We start from the raw sequence: 18,909 nt of genomic DNA, 5'->3' as shown, positions 1-18,909 counted from the left end.
TAAAACTCAATCATTACACTGTAAAAATACATTTTTAATTGAAAGCTTATTAGAAGATCCTTCAACATTTCAAAGTAATAAAGGCAAGAAAACTTTTTTATTATTATTATTTTTCAGGTTGCATCGAACAATTAAATCATCTGACAGTTTTTTTTTCTTCTAAATAAATATTCTTTGGTAACACCCTTATTTCGACATGACCCTTCTGAGCTTAATGAGCTGTAAAAGTTTCCTCCCTGGGGTCTCTGCACATAAATATCCTTCTTGGCAGCCTGTTAAGGCCGGTGCATGAAAGAAGCACAGACACCTTCACTTTCTGTAAAACCAGAATGAAAGTTCACATACGGCTCATCTGTTACTCTTTCTCCTTTCTGTGCTGGAGTTATTTCAATCCAAGGTGATATCTGCTCATCTAATGTGCTCAGCTGCCACTGTTCAAAGCAACATCAGAAAGCTTGTTGGTAACTTTGGCTTTTTGAATGCAAGTTGTTATAAAAAAAATACTTGTACTGCTAAAAAGAAAAACTACTCTCTTGCTTGAAAAGAAGGTTAGTATCACCAGTGTCTGTCAGTTTCTTAACGTTGTGTTATATGACGGCCTCAGACAGATTTATAAACTTTTTTAAGACACTCTCTGGTCCATTAAAATTTGTTTTTTCTTCTCTGTTTTTCTGTTTTGAATATCTCACAGGTGCGTCCAGGACTTGAGTGTAAACAGGGCGAGCTGCTGGTGCGAGGTCCGTCTGTCTTCAAGGAGTACTGGAACCGACCTCAGGAGACCAGAGAGGCTTTTACAGATGACGGCTGGTTCAAAACGGGTACCAAGCCGTCTTCCCCTTCCTATGCCATACTTCCTTATCATTATGTCCACATGCTTATTCATACACACTCTGGAAAAAGGGGATTACATACTTCCAACAATTGCAGCTCCATGATCTGTGCAGTCAGAGCAATTCACTGCAGGAAGAGACATGGAGGAGCTTTTAACTCCTGTTGCAGGCTGAAATTTCATTTGAGACGAGTTAAAACCAGGAGAGCAGTTCAGGTGGTAAACACTCACACACCATTCACACGTTTGGGTGAATGGTGTGTGTGCTCACATTTTAGGGCACTATGAGGGAATGATAAATGGAGTATGTGTGTTTTTGGCGCTACAGGGCATTTTTCCTCCTAAGTGGCTGTGACTGCTCTGGGTCTTCAGGAACCAAGTAGAGCTCTCTGCCTTGACTTTTTCTTCCCTTCTCATATGTGTGTGGTAGCATAGAGAGAAGCTGTCATCTGAGGCTTTTCCTCCCTGCAGGCCACCACTTCTGTCTTTGGCCCCAAAAAGGAGCCGTGTTTCACTGTAAAGCCACTTAGAGACATGCTTTAACCTGGCACAGGAAGGATGTGGGGTGCAAAGGGTCGAGAAGGGCAGATGCAAGCGGAGTTCTTACAGACTGAGTAATTTTTGAGCTTGGAGATGTGGCTGCCGGGGATTTTAGAAAGAGCCTCGTACAAAGACGGAGGGGGAGGAGCCAGACGTGATGGGACTGGGGTGGCGGTGGGAAGGCAGTGCAAAAGGATGGAGTGATTGAGAGCAGAGCAGGGCCAGGCAGTCGGGAGAGAAGGGCAAAGTGTGTTTAATTGGCTTTGCAGGCTGGAAGGACAGAGATCCAGAGATCCCAGCACGTTGCTGTCACACTCCATTACAGCCAGCGGCCACATAATGAGAGCCACTGCAATCAGCTCCCCACAGACCGGTCCCTCAAGCCACACCGCCACAGACACTGTGTGGACCGCTCTGTAGGAAGCTATCTGACATCTTCCTTAGCCACCCAGCTCCTACAGCCTCATCCTGCACACACATACAGGGTTTTATGAAGTAGGAGGATTGCTTAAACATTCGAGGTTCAAGGAGAATGCTTTTTTTTGCCTTTTATGCTTTGATTTGTGAGTTAAAGCACTCACATTCTTTCACTTAATTTCAAAGTTTGAAAGCGAGTAACTGAGCTTGAGATCTGTTTTATGAATAGTATCCAAAGGTGCTGCAAGGATTCAGATGTGAAGATGCCACCGACATCAAAATAGTTTTTGGCTTCGTCGCTGTGTGAAGTAAAACAAAGATCACTTTATGAAGAGTCACATCGTCTGCAGTTTTGTCTTAATTTTAAATAATATAATAACAATAATATAGAGCTGTAGTGGCTGTTTTATTGAAGGGAACATAACATCTACTACACAGAAAAATGTTCAGTTAAAAAAAAAATATATATATATATATTTTTTTTAGCTTTGAATTCAGATTACTGTTAAAAGAAAATCAAATGTTTGGAAAGCAATAGTGCCTTGCAAAAGGATTCATATTCTTTTAACCTTTTTGGGATTTTTTCTGAGTCAGCAGTTTGTTAAATTATATTTTCCCACTTCCCAGTAAGTTTGTCGGGGTAACCTTCTTTGTGTTTATATATTGGCAGAGAGAAACAGTTCAGACAATCTGAACTGTCTTTCTTAGCTTCTTGTCACCCCTCACTACCTCATACTGTTCACCCTTACGCCTCTTTCTTGCACCTCCTTTCAAACTTGACACTTACAGACTGTAGCTTGAACTTGAGAATTTGCTTGATCTTTTATTACCCTCGTATTTGTAAAGTCAGAGAGGACGTCTCTAACTTTTTCAACCTGTTCCATGGTTTGTATGGTTTCAACTTAAAATTATGGTGGTAATGACTTAATATATTTTATTGTCTATTTTTGTGACATGATTTTGGTTACCAGATGGAACATAATTTATTATGTTGCAGGTTAGCCATAAAATTAGCATCTAATTTATTGGATCCAAATTGATTATGAACTAACGTTTATTCTGTCATTGAAGATAAAACAAACATTCTCTAATGTTTTCAAAATAAGAACCTTGTTAATAAATGGGCGCCTGCTTGGAAACTGTAGTGAATATATTTAGGTATCTTAATTTTTTTAAAACAATGTTTGAGGTTCATGAAAAATTTATTCTGTATGTGAAAAACACAAAAAAACAGAATTCAAACTACATACGTAAAAATGGATAAAAGTATCTCTTTTTTCAGGAGACCAGAAATTATATTGGTCTCATGAGAGTTGGATGTATTCCAAGTATCACTGTGAACACAAAACAATATAATTAACAAACTAATGGCCTTTAAAACAACAATTATAGTATAAAACACATATGCATGGGAAACATTAAACATTGTTATGATTTGAAATGTGATATCCGTATTGGGAAAGCTGGTTGGTTTCTTTAAAATGTGTTAAAATCAACCCTAGATGTCCATCTCTGTTATACTCACTAGGACTGGAACTTAAAACTGAGTTTCTCTGAGCTGGAAGAGCAAAAATGGCTTGAACTCTTTCATTGACGAGGATGTCGGCACTGTGTGGCTGGCACAAAGTAAAAGATAAAGTCTGACAAGAGCATACGGCTGACAAGGTGAATAAAAAGCCGGGGTAAACAAGACGGCAGAGGAACAGTGCGGTCGGAACGTGGGACTTCAGATCAATACGTTCTCAGCTGGTCAGATGTGTCTTCTTTAGAGTCAGCAGGTGCTGCGTGCCTGATTGGCAGCTCTATAGGGAAGCTGTCACCTGGCTGCGCTCCTTCCACTCATCTTCACAAACATCTTTGAGTCTATTGATCTCCTCCTCATTTTTTTTTTAACTCACCTTTTGTGCTCCTCTCTAGAGTCTGTCCACTGACCACAGCTTAAAATCAGTCAATTAGAAATGGGGAAAGCTTTTGTTATGTGGCTGGCAACAGCAGAAGTGACTGGAGAAACAAACTTCAAGAGATGCTTTAAGTTTGGCTTTAGCTGGAGCGAACTAATCAAGAGCAGCCGGTAGAAAGTTTTGTGTTTCAGTGATAAATTAAGATGACTGTTTGAGGAAGGGAGTGAGGAAGAAGTTGAGCTTTGGGGGCTGACTATTAGCCAGGCCTTATCTGAGGTCTCATTTAATTAACTAAGAGAGACTCAGGCTCAAGGGCAGAAATGTTAACAAGAGGGTTAATCTTCGTCACTTTACCTCAGTTTCACACTCCTAATTGCTTATTCCAACAGAACCTATTAATCTGAGCCATCTGGATCCTGTAAGAGCTAGAATTAGGATATATTTAGGTTTATCTCCTCAACTAATGTTATATGTATGCTGAATGTTGATGCAGAGGTTCATATTTTAGAGATGGTGTTTTAAAAAATGTAAAAGATCACTGATTTTCAAGGTTCACTCTTTGCAAAAAGACAGGTTTGTGCATAGTCTGGCAATATGTTTGAAAAATGCGAGTCTTTCATATCAGTCGATGACAGTAATTATTGATTTTTTTTGTTTGAAATATCTAAAATACTGGCAAACTAGTTACGTGAAAGAGGAAATTATGCACAATTTCCTCTTGAGCTCTCCTCATTTCACTCTCCCCTTTTTCTTGCCGTCATTCTTCCCAAAGATGTCATATTTCACCTTGAGTTGCACTGCGTCCTCTAATGTTTGAGCTCCCAGTGGGGATTTATTCGACATCCAGCACCCCCCACCACCATCACCGGTGGCATTGTTCAAACCAGCTCTCCCTATAATATTTACTGCAAAGATGTCAACACATCGTGATCCATGTTTCATTAAAACCACTTGCAAGTGAATCTAGTGAAACATCACCGCACATCAGCCTCTGAACTTCAGTGATTATTGTTGCGAACTGTCAAAGCGACTTTTACTGAACCTTCATTCTCTCCAGTTTTTAATCTCCTCTCACAGTTACGAAGCGAAGAGACTGAAAAGTGTCTTGATTAAAAAAGAAAGTTTACAGATTTGTCACCTCAGAGCTCTGGCATCATAACAGTCTCCTTTTTTGTCCATCTAGCGACTGAGATTAGGTTTGTGTGATTAAGTCCGGAGTAGCAGCATGCAAACCGCAGTTAAATAGTTTTCTTGAAGAACATGCAGATCTGAGACATGCATCAATCCTCAAGTTAAGTCTGTTATCTGCTGCTGGGAAGGCAACCCCAGCAATGGGTATAATCAGAAACATTAACATAAAGCAATTCTAGCTCCTTTAATTTCATTATATTAAACAAATTAGATCACTCATCCGAGTGCAAAGTGCCTTCTTGTATGATATTAATTACTAAAAAAGGAGCTGTGACAAAAGTTAAGGATGATGAATAATGTCAGTGCTGAGATTTCACTGCCTGGCTGTCTGTTATTTATCCTCATTAACTTCTCCATCTTGGCATCAGGCTTTAATGTGAAACATTAATATTCATATATGCAAAGTGTTTATGATCTGAGAAGAAGCACGGCTCACATTTAGACCTCTAACATCTTTGCTCAGATAAGTCCGCTGTTCCTGAAATGACAGAGAGGCCCCGGCTTTTGCTTGCTCACTTATATCTCTAGATGTTGCAGGACTAAGACTCAACATGTCTGTCCATACAAAGATGCCTTATTTTCTCTTGCAGGTCACAAGCTTGCAGCTAATACTGCTGTAATCTTGTGCTGATGGTTTAATGCCATGCATTCAGAGGTGACGCACAGTACATCAAATTAGCTACTGTGTACTATAACGCAGCTTTAGGAGAGGTTACAACCTGGATACTTAAGTAAATGTGATTTTTTTTTCGTTGTTTTTCTGTCTTTAATAACTTGCATTACTATCAAAAAAAGATGTTCCACATTGTCATGCGATTAGAATTTTAATACGTGTTGGACTGCAGGTCTAAGAAACTAAATCTAGAAAAAGTGAAACACTAACATAAAACACTGATTTATTTCTCTATTTTATCTATTTGGTCTTTTACATCTTTTTTTCAGTGAGAACTGAGATTCATTGAGACCATCGACATGTTTTAATCTCATCATGTACAGAAAGGGAACTGAGGTGTGCACACAAACAATGGACTAGATAAATAGAGTCTAACAAACACTTGTTTCTGTGTATTTATTTAAAAAAAAAAAAAAGAAAGTGTTTTGTGAATTTTAGTTGCGTCTCTCCTGTGTGGACACCTGTAGCAGAATAACGGCAGCAGGCTGAAATATTTTTGTTATGTTGGCCTTTGTCAGATGTCGCCCTCTGCCCTTTACTGCCAGACTCTTTTTGACAAAGAAACTCAAGTTGTGTTCGCAGTTTCTGTGTTTGTGTGTCATTTTAAATGAGTCGGGTGTAAACATCCGCAAAATGCCATTTCCCACTCCAGTTCAAATGGTTTAAAAAAAAAAAGTTGTTTGCAAAGGTTTGAAAGTATCACATTTTTTCATTTCAGTCTTTTAAATCTTTGTTTTCATTTTTAGAGGCAACAAAAACTGCGTGGAGCCCCATCTTTTCTTTCCTGCCAGCTACGACTGTTGTGATTAGCAGTGTAATTATCCGTTTACCTGAATTACTTACCTGAAACAACATCAAGCTGAATGTAAACTTCGCTGCTACTGCAGAAAAATCAGCTTGAGTCAAAATTCAGCTGACTGCAGCGTTCAACTCATCCTGAAGGCTCCACAGCACACGAGTTTAAAACAACATACTTTTAGAGACTAGTTCCTCTGAATGGTGGGAAATACCCAGTTGCATTTTCATGGTGCATTCAAGTACATCTTGTGCACTGGATTGTTTAATTACTAAAATAAAAAATACTCCCAAGCAATTTATTTTTTGTTCAGAGAATATTTTAAACTTCAACTCAGAGATAACTTATCCATAAGTTTATCCAAAAACAGCAAGAAAAGTGTTTAGACTTACAAATTCTGAAGACAGATTTAATTTACTATTAAAAGTTTATATGATGTTTTTAAATTTAAGGAATTGTCTCCGTACTCTTTCCTTGAAAAACCTAATCAGCTTTCTCCTTTTTTATATAAACTTTTATTCAGTCTTTTTGTTTGGATTATTTTTCAAGAATGTCAGGTACGCACTCAATTTAGATTTTTCGCAAAGTTCAACACTGTGAAGGTCATCTGTTTTTGTTAAAAATTCCCCAGCTGTTAATAAAGCATTTTTTTTTTCATTTAGAAATGTGTTACTCTTTTCTTGCAATAAACAAAAATCATGACTTGAAGTAATTCGGCAGTGATTTGTTGTCGTTTTGGTCAAACCCAAACTGAACACGTGTTTCACAGAGGCGGCTGAATGTCTCCGCTCTTTGAAAGACGTCACAAAGTTTTCCATGCCCTCCGTCCCCAGTTAAATTCTTGATCTGTTTTTATTTCTTTATTTTCTCCCCACTACGCGCCTTCGCTTTCGTTAATGCCTCAGAATGAGATGAAAGCCCAGTGCAATTAGGCTTCTTATCGTTTTAATTAAGAAAGCCATTCGGCCATATCTGCCTCAGACGCCATAACACATAATGGCAGACTCTCTGATGCCTGAAGTGGTGATTGTGTGTGTGTGTGTGTGTGGGTGTGTGGGTGTGGGTGTGGATGTGTGTGGGTGTGAGTACGTTGTGTGTGTGTGTACGTCCCAGTAACACAGTTCCCAAAAATCTCTTTCCCGTTCTTCTTTTTTCTCTTTTATCAGTCTGCGTTCTACAATCGCTTTTCCCACTTGTATGTTTCTCCAAACATCTTTTGCTGCTTCCCTCTACTCAAAGAGACAAGGTCAAAGAGTCTTGTATTCGTACTTCAAACTCGTTGCAGTTCTGTTGTCTTCCGGTCTTTCGTTCACCCATTTTGTCCAGGATTACTTCAGAAATGCCTTCAAACCAAATGTATGTATATCTCTTTTATTAACATTTTCTATTTTACACAAACGGTTTATCATTGTACTGATCATTTTCCTATGTCTGTTTGCAGAAAATGAGAGCTACATAGCTCAGCACAATGAATCAAATGATTCTTGTGCTTTTATTTTTTCTTTTACCCCCTCATCCAAAGGAAGGAGCGACTGTAACTACCCTGATTGTGGTGTTAACACCCAGCCGGCTCCTCCCTTCTTCTCCCATCCTCCCTCTCTTTCCCCAGCCTATCTGTGCGAGGCAGTGGTCTGTGAAGAAATTCCCAATATCTAAATTTACACACTGTATCAATCTTGTTTAATAGACTGGAAAGCTTATAGCTGCCGTGGCAAGCCGGCAGAGAGGGCAGTGGTGATAAATTGTCGGTGTGCTAGCGACAGCCGCCTGTGATGTATAATGAAATATTTATGATTTATCCCAGCTAATAAACTGAAATGAAGTGCATGATGTATGGGAACAGATGGGCCCTGTATTGATGCTGAGGTGGAGCAGCAAGGGGGGAAGAGGAGATACCAAGACAGAGGTGTGAGAGACGTTTGAGATGTAGAAAGGTAAAAATGAAGGGTAAGAATGAGATTAAAAGAAGAAAATAAATGTCTCCACACGAGAGAGGGGGGTGGGGGGGTCAGACGCTGGAGCGTGAGAAACTGAAAACACGCTGCTGTATACGGCAAGACGGATAGAGAGATGTAAACTAAATACTAATAGGATAAACCTGCAATGACACCAAACAGAGTGTGCAGATAAAACGCTATATTATTCCTACATGCTTCACTCAATATTTCAATGTTAGGCTGCCAAGAACTGGTATTGTCCATTGAGAAAAAAAACTTGATTCTTATCAGGCTAGGAAAAAAAATGGTATTGTATGATAAGTTGATTATGGAAGAAATAGGTTGCTTTCATATTTCAAAGGTATTTAAGCCTTTCAAAAAACACAGCTATAGAAAGAAAATTACCATATTACATCTTGTTTGCTTCTAATGAAAATTAAGATGTTAATCTAGAGATCATTCTGCTTTGAGGCTTTTTATGAAATTCATAGCAAAAACAAAAGGAACATCAAGCACATTCTTATCTGGCTTATTATATCGCTATAAGAAGTAATTAGTCTTTCTGTAACACTGCTTCCCCACAATTTGATCCTAAAAAACGACATTAGAATGCAAGGCAAATAATTCTGGTGGAAAAAGGCTATTTTGGGTTGTATTCCTGGATCAATCCATCTTAATATCTTCTTATTGGACACATTGAGGTGACACCAGCAACACATTTCAGCCTTTTTAAAGGGACCTCAAGATATGTAAAATGTGCAAATGTTGTTGTTCTAGTGAGTTCTAGATGTTTCCAGGAGTATCCGCTAATGTCTTGCAAACTTTGAAAAACCTTTCTTTTCTTTGTCTAAAGCACATTCTCTGGTTTTCCTTGATGTGAGGAAGCTTTGGCTCCACACTGAGCTCCCTCTGAATGACAAAGATCTTTATTATCTAAGCAAAGCTGTGATACTCTAGACGGAAATCTTTTTACACTTGTTCTTTTGTCCATGATCCATAACTCGTGGCCATAGTTTATGAACTTTTATTAGCCAATAAATTCAGATCAAAATTTTAGTCCGTGGCAACAAGAATTGCATCTAAGCGATTCTTTCCGATTGCAGACTTTTCCGATTGTGATATTGCCTTTGACAATGCATTGTTCAGCTCTAGACATGGGTTTAGGCGTAGCAGAAGGAAACTGTGTTTGGACTTGGACTCCTTTGTTCTCCACCCAGTGTTCAGCTGCAGCTCCGGGTGAATGCTGACTCCTTAGACCGGTTCTTAACTCCGACACTCTGCTTATCTCCACCGCCGTGTCTCGATCACATCCATCCTCCTGGTACCAGCTATCCTGAAAGTAGCACCTGTAATAGCCTAAAAGGACATCTTCCCATTCCATCTTTTTTTTTTTTCCATCACCACCTTTGTCCATTTTTCTCTCCTTTTCTTGCTCTCCACTCATCCATACTGACCCACTTCCTCCTCTCGTTTTCCCCAGACCCAGCTGCGTCCCTTATCCCATATACTTTACTCTGCTACACCTGGCCCCCAGACACCTATGTGTGTGTGCATCTGGAGGATGTCGGGAGATCTTAAACACTCATCTATTCGCTGCACTCCGACTTTCTCTGCCTCACACACACATAATCACTTCCTTACCTAAAGATACAAATCTCTGGCTTTCTTATTTTTATGTTTTTCACATGCACTGCTCTGTTTTTTTTTTTAGTATATTTTTACTGAGACTTCTCCCTGAGTCAAATAATTCCCTGTGTTTAATGAAGCCAGAAGCTGCTAAAAGTGTAAACACGGTTGACCTGTTTTAAGCACAACCAGAATATAAGTGCTACTATGGCATGGAAATCTATTTTTACATAAAAAGATTTAATTTTGAACTTGAATCTTTTCCCTGTTCCCAAACTACGGCAGACAGATCTTCCTGTCTTCTACACTAATCTTTCTCTGAGCAAGTGATTGGCCGCAGTCGTTTTTGTTGCTTTCATGGTGCCACGGCGTGTCTTTTTGCATTTCTGTCTTAGGAGACACAGCAGTCTACAAAGATGGCGTCTACTGGATCTTGGGCCGCACCAGCCTCGACATCATCAAGAGTGGTGGCTATAAGATCAGCGCCCTCGAAGTGGAGCGACACCTACTGGCCCATCCAGACATCGTTGGTAAGTACTGTGCAAACTTTCATTGAAAGAAATTGTTTTATTGTTGTTAATTCTAAATTACTCGATGCACACTGTTGGTCAGCTGGCTGAAAGGTTGCCCTACTATCTATCTCTTTATTAAAGTAACTCTGTTTGAAAGTAACAGTTTACACTGTAAGCATCTTTTGCACATTACCTGAGCAGATAGCTTCACTAACCACCTGGTTAATATTAGCTGGGTATAATGTTTCCTGATTTTACTCAGTTCCTAAAAGTACAAGTCAGACTGGTGGCACTTATGAACGTAGTTAAAAAGCTAAATATTTTTTGATTATTTGATATTTAAGATCTGCATTTTTTTTCATGTAATTTCATAAACTTAGATGGCCAATGCAGTTTGTATTTTATTTGTCACACTTCTTATTTTTAGATTTAGCGATTATTTCATTAACGTATTTCTGTTTGTTTCTGTGACTTAGATGTGGCTGTGATTGGCGCTAAAGATGCTATGTGGGGTCAAAAGGTCACGGCCGTGGTGCAGCTGCAGAAAGGCCGACATTTAACTCTACCAGAATTAAAGACCTGGGCAAGGTAATGTCTTCAGTCTGAGCTCCATATCTTTTATTACTTGGCTTTTCAGATTTTTTCATCTATGCAGACTTTCAGAGTCACAATAAATATATGATTCATTTAGATGATGACCTTTTCAGGCAATGGGGCTATTTACTCTTTTTTGTCAAATGAAGAAAAAGAGTAAATTTTTGGCACAGGAAATGAAACAAGCCTTCATTCAGAAATATCAGAAGATCGTTTTCAATCTGAGTAATACTGATTAAACACAAAAATGACCAATGAGGTGCAAACATGACCTTGTTTAAAACAATATCATGATACAAATCTTCACAAATTAAATCTAATGAAATGATTTAGAAAGCTTTGGTTATAGTCACATCATTGTTGTAGCTCCACCAACAGTGTTGTAGTCAGTAGCAGCTACAATAGAGTTTTATTTGAAAAATTGAGATTTTTTTTTTGTGTGCTTAAGTTATGACAGAAAACTGAGAAACAACAAACGTGTGGCTTGTTTTATCGACAACTGGTAAAAAATACAATAAAAAATGTCATAAAAAAACAAAGAAATGGAAATGGTTTTTTACATGAAAATGGTGGGCTATGTTTGGAAAAAAAACAGATTTAAAAAGTCAAACTAACAAATTGGTCTCTGATTATTAAGCTCTAAGGTTCAAACATTTACATCAGAGCATTTCTTTCTTATTATTTATAGTATATTTTAATATATGGCAAGCAAAGAAATTCTCCAGCAGCGATTCAGATGTTCATGCTCCACATTTCAATATTTGCTAATTATAGATTAATATATCTGGAGTGGAGGAACAAAATAAGTTAAGTGGAAGTTGTTTTTTATACTCAAAGTCTAGAAAGTTTACCACCTGCTCTCTTTCAAACTGTGGCCACAGTTTGACTCAGACTCACACCACCAGTGGAGCCTGTGACCTAAATAACTTCTGACCAATCCATCATCCTAAGCCTGCAACAGCAACAGACCGCCATATCCCACTATCACAGAGGTGTGTTTTTATTTGATACTGAGCTGTTATTCATGGAAGCCAAACTGAAGCCGCTAATACAGAGAAGTCCAGCTCTCAGATTCCCTCTCACCGACCCTGAAGTTCTCGCATTAATTGAAAAATATGTGCAAGAATAAGAAGCCGCAGTCGGACTAGTAAAGAGAAAGAAGAGAAAAAAGGGGAAGATAAGCAAACAGTAAATTGCTATGGATGTCAAACATTTCCTCCTCCTTTTCTGAATGTCAGTGGAGTTTGTTTATTTGTTAATTATTTATTCTGGTGTAATGAAACATGTTTTTTGTAACGACGTTTACATTTCATTGGGATTGTTCCTTTTAATGTTTGAACTGTTTTCCAGTTGTTGGTCCCAAGTGATCAACAATAATTGGTGCTACATTTAGAAAAATGATCAAATGTTATTAGTGTGTGCAGTTTAGTCTCACATGTGCATCACCGGACCGGCAGCACTTTGAAGAAGTTGTATGCCTTGCCATGATTTTGAAGTAGGGGGTACATTTTAAATATTTACCAAAATGTTTTGCAAAGAAGAATAAAAAAAAAAAAAAAGATGTTCTTAGTTTTTAATAAACCCACTTCACCCTAATGAAATCTATGAAAACAGAATGTCTTCAGAAGTCACCTATTTAGTAGAGTCCAATTGTGTGTAATTCTTATCTTATTAGAAGTACAGCTGTTGTATGAAGGCCTCAGAGGTTTATTAGAGAACATAAGTGAGCAAACCACACCAAGAAGACAGAAGATGGAAGAGGAGTAAAGTAGTGGAAACAGGTTAGAGCAGGGTTATGTTATATAGCAAATACTAAATCCTAGGCAAGGCAAGGCAAGGCAACTTTATTTATATAGCACCTGTCAGCCAAAGACAACTCAAAGTGCTTGTACAAGAAAAATAAGGAATACATACTGTTAGAAGAAAAAAAAAAACATACAACCTGAGCTGTACAGCTCCTCCAAAGATCAGGCGGGTCTTTTGGACGTGGCTCTGAAAAATGCTGTCCTTCTCTGCCTTGTCTGGTTTCCAGTTCTGTTATAGAGTATGTATCAAATCAATCTCTGTCCTTAAAATTCTGCACACAAATACAGTCTGTGATTTTTTTGTGTTCAAAATTTTAATCATTCCTTTATTAGTAATTACAGCCAACTAAACGATTTAGTTACCTGACCTTTTTGACGAAGACAATGCCGGTTTGTGAGTGTATGCAGCAATAGATTAAAAGCAAAAATAAACAAAACAAAAACAACATAAATTTCCTCTCCATTCAGGAATCCCGTTAGTGACATAACCTGTTTGCATTATTTACGAGCTCAGGTTTGTCCAGGCTGACGGCTCCATACGGAGTCTAGATGTTAGATCCCGCTGCTTCAGCCTGGTAGAGTAGCACCACTGCCGGTGACCCAGGTTGACACGTTGAGGCTGAACTGCAAACATACGCATGGCACAGCGTTCACAGCCGGGGGTCCTGCCAGCGGAGCCGCGGTGCCAACACGTTGCCGAGTCCAGAGTGTGGAGGAAACAGAGGCAGATAAAATGAGACATAAACAAGGAGATGGATGCTCACTCTTCAGTGCCCTGGCTTCAGCTGTCACTCTGAATCTGAATCACACCCACTGTGCTCTGTGGCGTCGTGCACACACACTCACACACTCACGCTGCCCGGAAGAAATTGGTGACATGAGCAAGCCATGTCACAGAAACATGTATGGATGCACATTTACTCAGACTCTCCTCCCTGAGTCAGACAGACGGAGACATCTGCTGAAAGGAGTGTTTGATGGCAGCCGTATGACTCATTATGTTCACTCGCACAACAGCAGCACACACAATAACACGCAAACAAACAAACTAGGTTAGAAGATAATAAGAACTGCTCCAGGCTTAAAGACTCAACGCAACAGCCAACCACTGAAAACCGAAAAATAAAACACTTTTAATTATCACAGCCTTCTGTTTTTCTCTTTATTATTTGCTGAGGTTTTTTTTCATCTCGTTTTGATTATGCTGCTTTGTATGAAGGGAATTGTCTGTGTCTGGAAGGGAATTGGGGATATTAAGGCAGAGAGCTGCAGAGCGCATGAAGGACGTTTCTTTCCTTATCTCAACTACGCTGCCATGGGGCAAGCCTTTGTTTTGGCAATTGTTTTTATTTTTGTGTTGTTGTTTTGATGTTGCATTAGTGTGCGCCCTCACCCATTCACGTCGGTATATTTGTCAGCCTTGTGCTCCTTATGACTGTTTATTCTTTTTTTGCATTTTCCCCCCTAAACAGTCATCTGTGTTTAAAGCGTCTTGTTTATTACAGGGAGCACATGGCGCCCTACATCATCCCGACAGGCCTAGTCTTGGTGGAGGAAATGCCGAGGAATCAGATGGGGAAAGTCAACAAGAAGGTCCTCCTGCGACACTTTTCTCCATGACTGGACGTCTTTGATGTCTGTGAAAGCGTGGGTGTTTCTTCAAGTACACATCTCTTCCAGGATACTCCGTCCAGATCAGACAGATGTTTCACAGTAATGTAGTGAAAGGAAACAGAACAATGGTTAATGTTCGCTGGAAACCAATCACAGCTCCCAAAACTGCCATAGAGATAAATCCGGTCTTGTTTCTCAAAACAGTTACTGTTTAAAAGACTTGGATGAAATAGAATAAAGTCGCTGCATGATGAGGGCAGTGTGTTAAAAATTGGTTTGCAATTTGGAAAGAAAGGAAGAAGTATTCAAATCTGCTTCCAAAAATGTGTGTTATGTAACAAAAGGTTTTAAAAAGTACTTTGTGTATTCCCTTCATTGAGTAGAAATGTTTGCTTGTTCTCTGAATTGGTTCTGGAAAGGATGGATTTTTTTTTTCACTGTAAAATTGCAAAAGCCTAAGCAAACACTTTCATACATGAACTTTTTCACATTTTGTGAAACACCAACATATCTAATTGGGATATGGTGAGTGAGCACCATTCAACATTTGCTATGACATTTTAGGTGAAAAGCCATGTCAGTGTTCATAGAACGGATCGATTCTCTGTGACGTTTCAGCATCCAGATATTGTTTTCTAACCTAACTGTGCTTTAAACTCCACTGCTTTCTCCTGCTGTGTTCATTGGTCTTCATGATGATGGTTGCTCACTAATGTCAGGGCTCACTTTTTAGATTTTCCTTCCACTTTACAATTATGAATCTCTTGTCAATTTACTGGATTTAGATCCCAATCAGATGGGATCTAAATCCAAAAGGTTTGCAGTTCTAATGTGCCAAAATGAGAAAAAGTTAATGAGATATGAAAACCTTTTTAAGTGGTTTAATTTAAGCAGAAGCAACATTGTTCATTTTTAACATATTGCCTTTCCATCATAGAGGTATTGCTGCATTCAATAACATGAACCACTGTAAATCTTTAGCATTTACACAGAACATTTTGCGTTGGACTCATAGCACATGGCAGTGTGAAACTTCATAGGATGAACTTTTGGGATTGAAGTTTTATGTAAACACAAATGTTTTGCAATGGGCTTTACTTGCAATATTTCTTAAAAAAGAAAAAAATCTAATGATGAACGTAATGTAAAAGGAAAAAAGTTCAGAAGAAATGAATGATGGCGGTCGACACTATTGTAAAATTCACTGCTCTGAAGCCATCATGATTTTCTCAAGATGATGCGCATAAATAAAATTAACAACAGATAATCTTGTTCTAGATTAGAGAAAAATTCCTTTGTCTTTGTAAAAAAAAAAAAAAAAAAAAAAGAATCACTTGAATATCTGTACATAAAACAATTAAAAAATTTTGGAAATGTATCTAAAGTTACCAACTTTCTTATGCATCTGTCTCCTCTGCATGCTGTTACACGGTTTCCAGAATGTGTGTGTGTATAAATTTGGCTACACAGGTGTGATGAGAGCTCAAAAACAGCTTCTGCAGCAAGGCAAAACACCACAGCTGGATGCCCCGCACTCCATCTCACTAACCCTCTCACCCCGCTCGCTCTCCTCGCCTCTCATCCTTTCTCTTCTCAATTTATCCAATACTTCGCCTCTTCTGTCTTCATCACAAGTCACAGCAGATTGTTGCAGCACACGGATCACCTCGGCTGCCAGATTCCTTCTGAATGAGCCGTGGCACGCTGCCAGAGTAGACGGTGTGTGTGAGGAAATGACAGAAACTGGAGAGAGCGGAGAGAGGACTCTAAGCCAGAATGAAGCGATAACGAGAGAAAGTTGGTAGGAGGGGAGGGATGGGAAGAAAAGACTCATGGAGTTTTCAGTAAGTGTGCAAAGTGAAGTTGGCGACGAAGTAGAACAGAAATCAGGTTGAGATAAACAGTCATGTCATGATGAATGGGCAGAGAGCTGAAGATGGAAAGATATAGAAGTGCAAGCCCCAGCTGATATGGCCTCCTGTCCGCACACACATGTACACACTCATCCGCCCACAGCCACCAGAGACCTGATTAAGAGAGCAGTGCTATCGATCTGTGGGCTGGCAGGGCAGGATGGATGAGCAGTCAGAGGACAGCTCCAATGCCCCTCAGGTTCCCCACCTAGCAAGACACTCAAGTCCTTGGCTGGAGCCACTAGAAGGAGGCCTGGGTTTGCAGAAGCATCTCGTGTGTGTTTGAAGGTTGTGCTGAGGAAATTTTTCTAAATCAAAGAGGAATGGGGGGAGGGAATCAGACAGGCAAAGGGTACTGCTCTTGTACCCTTGAACTGCCTTCACCTCTTCTTTTTGTCTCCTCAACACACACATTCAACCACCTTCTGCCTTTGTTTGCTGGAGCGCAGTGAAAGAGGTTGTCTGCAGATGGCTGCTTATTGGGCTCTAGGGTCCTGGAGGGTGGGGCCGGTAGGGATGCCGTCAAGGTTGTTTAAGACAGAGAGACAGGGAGTGTGTCAATGGAGTGCAAAAGGTTTTTCAAAAATGTTTTGGTTTTACAAACATTCGGAAAGAGAGTTTCAGTCTTTGTGTTTTCACATCGTATGCAAACCTGCCTGCAAGGGCTGAACATTGATCATGTCCCATCAAAGGCTACAAAGTGAGAGTTTTTCATTCACACACTGTAAAAACACAAAATCTTACCAAATATTTTCGGTCTAGTGCAAATATCATAGAGGACTTGAAATCAGACTAAACTACCTCGTCTGTAACTTTTCTGCACTGTATAGGAGCTTGTTTTAAGTAATTAAACGTACTAGTTTCACTAGCAGATTAATTGACTTAGAAGAAGACATTTTCCCATCTTATAAGTGAAATAATTTGCCAGAGGAACTAATAATTTTTCATCCATATTAAGGAATTATTAACTTGAAACAAGTCCTTGTATGTTCCTGAAAAGTTACTTATATGTTATTTTTTAGAAACTAGATAAAAAAAATGCTTGATGAGGTTTTGTGTTTTTTTGTGTCTGGTTTTCCTCTGAGGAAGAAAAAAAAACTACAGAGAACCTTCATAGCTGTTATGAAGGATGGAGACGGTTTGGTGCTCAGTTGAGGGAGATGATCAGCTGAGAGAACTCTAAAGACAGAAGCTCACAGAAAATACCGGAAATGTATGCCCCATTAAAATGACACAGTCATATGCTAACATGTTTTATTTAGTGTTGCATTTTTGTGTATAAAGGTGCCCAACGTGTATTTCTATTCTGGTCGACTTGATGCAAAAATAAAGCCCCAAAAAGCTTCATGTTTGTGATTTCACAAATAAAAAAACAGGTTTTGTACAACTTGAACATTGAGTAAAGCATGATGCAGTGTTTTAGATTTTGAACTAGATTTGTTCAGGGACGCTCTGGCCATTTACTCATATTGTACACATCAAAACACAATGAGCAAAGTGGGATTTTTCATTTTCTTTTCTGTAACTATTGCACTGAAGTCATGACTTATAAATCTTTTCAATCCTGGCTCTCAGATCTTCTATTAAAATTTACTGAGCATTGCAAGCCGATTTCCCATATTGTGAAGTTAAAGTCGCTTCCAAACTTATAGCGTACATGTCCAAAGTATTTATAAAATATGCTCATATTGTCACTGTTTGTAGAGCCTGATTCACAATGCAGAGAAGTCAGCAGTGCAGCAGCGCGCTCTCTGAGGACTTGGACGTATATTTTATGTTATTTTGACACACATCCTCTCACTGTAACGCCGCAGACATCTCTCTGCTTGCCACTCTTCTCTGAACATGAAAGCCATCCATCATGAATGATTCTGGAGGAGAACAAAGTCCCTCCCTCTTCTCTTTAAACTGCATAATAAACAGGTCAGACTCAAGTAGCGAGACAAACAAACACAGTAGCTTCTGGATTCGTGGCAAAGTGTTCATACGCCGCCGTGCTGTTTTACATTCCAGAGGCAAACAGAAAATGGGGCTATAATTATACAGTCAAACATTTACATGCACACTTTTGACAGTCACAAAAGGCCCTGTGCCCGCGGCTAGTTGATCAACTTGACAGGCTTTATGAATGTAAGTGGGCAGAGAGCCAGAGTGATGGGAGGATGACAGGGAAGGCTCATCAGCCCCAGGGACACCCAAGTTTACATACACACATGAGTGGATCCAGAGTGCCACTAGGCCTGTGTGGGTGCTTAACCGATGCTTGTACTGGCAGGTTGTTGTTTATATGGAGCTCATGTTTATTCTAAAGCTACTTACACCTCACTGGCTCAGCCTTGGGCTTCTCTCCTGTGAAACTTCCTCTGAATCGCTCTCTGTTTCCATGCTGCCTTTTATCCGTTGACATTTTACTCTTTTTCTTATTCTACGACTGTCTTACCGTTTTTCTTCCCCACCTCTTATTGCTATGTGTCATTGAGATGTTCCACAATGCGTTTTCAGCCTCACTAGCAGCGTCGCTTGAGGCCTGAAAATGTCGCTGTGATGGGCAATCTATCCCT

At 39.4% G+C, this 18,909-nt stretch overlaps 1 protein-coding gene across 2 annotated transcripts in view; it reads left to right on the top strand.

The window, feature by feature from the left end:
* Positions 1-17,164, top strand: part of acsf3 (acyl-CoA synthetase family member 3) — a 31,257-nt gene extending 14,093 nt beyond the window's left edge. For both annotated transcript variants that reach the window (XM_055045209.1, XM_055045208.1), the window contains exons 7-10: positions 692-818; positions 10,306-10,440; positions 10,899-11,010; positions 14,327-17,164. In XM_055045209.1, the coding sequence (XP_054901184.1) occupies positions 692-818; positions 10,306-10,440; positions 10,899-11,010; positions 14,327-14,441 (489 nt within the window). In that variant the 3' untranslated portion in view covers positions 14,442-17,164. The remainder of the gene's footprint in view (positions 1-691; positions 819-10,305; positions 10,441-10,898; positions 11,011-14,326) is intronic.
* The last annotated feature ends 1,745 nt before the right edge of the window (positions 17,165-18,909 follow it).

This window comes from Poeciliopsis prolifica, unplaced genomic scaffold (genome assembly GCF_027474105.1).
Source record: "Poeciliopsis prolifica strain line A6 unplaced genomic scaffold, Auburn_PproV2 SCAFFOLD021, whole genome shotgun sequence".
Classification (NCBI taxonomy): domain Eukaryota; kingdom Metazoa; phylum Chordata; class Actinopteri; order Cyprinodontiformes; family Poeciliidae; genus Poeciliopsis; species Poeciliopsis prolifica.
This window is presented reverse-complemented; position numbering and strand designations above follow the sequence as displayed.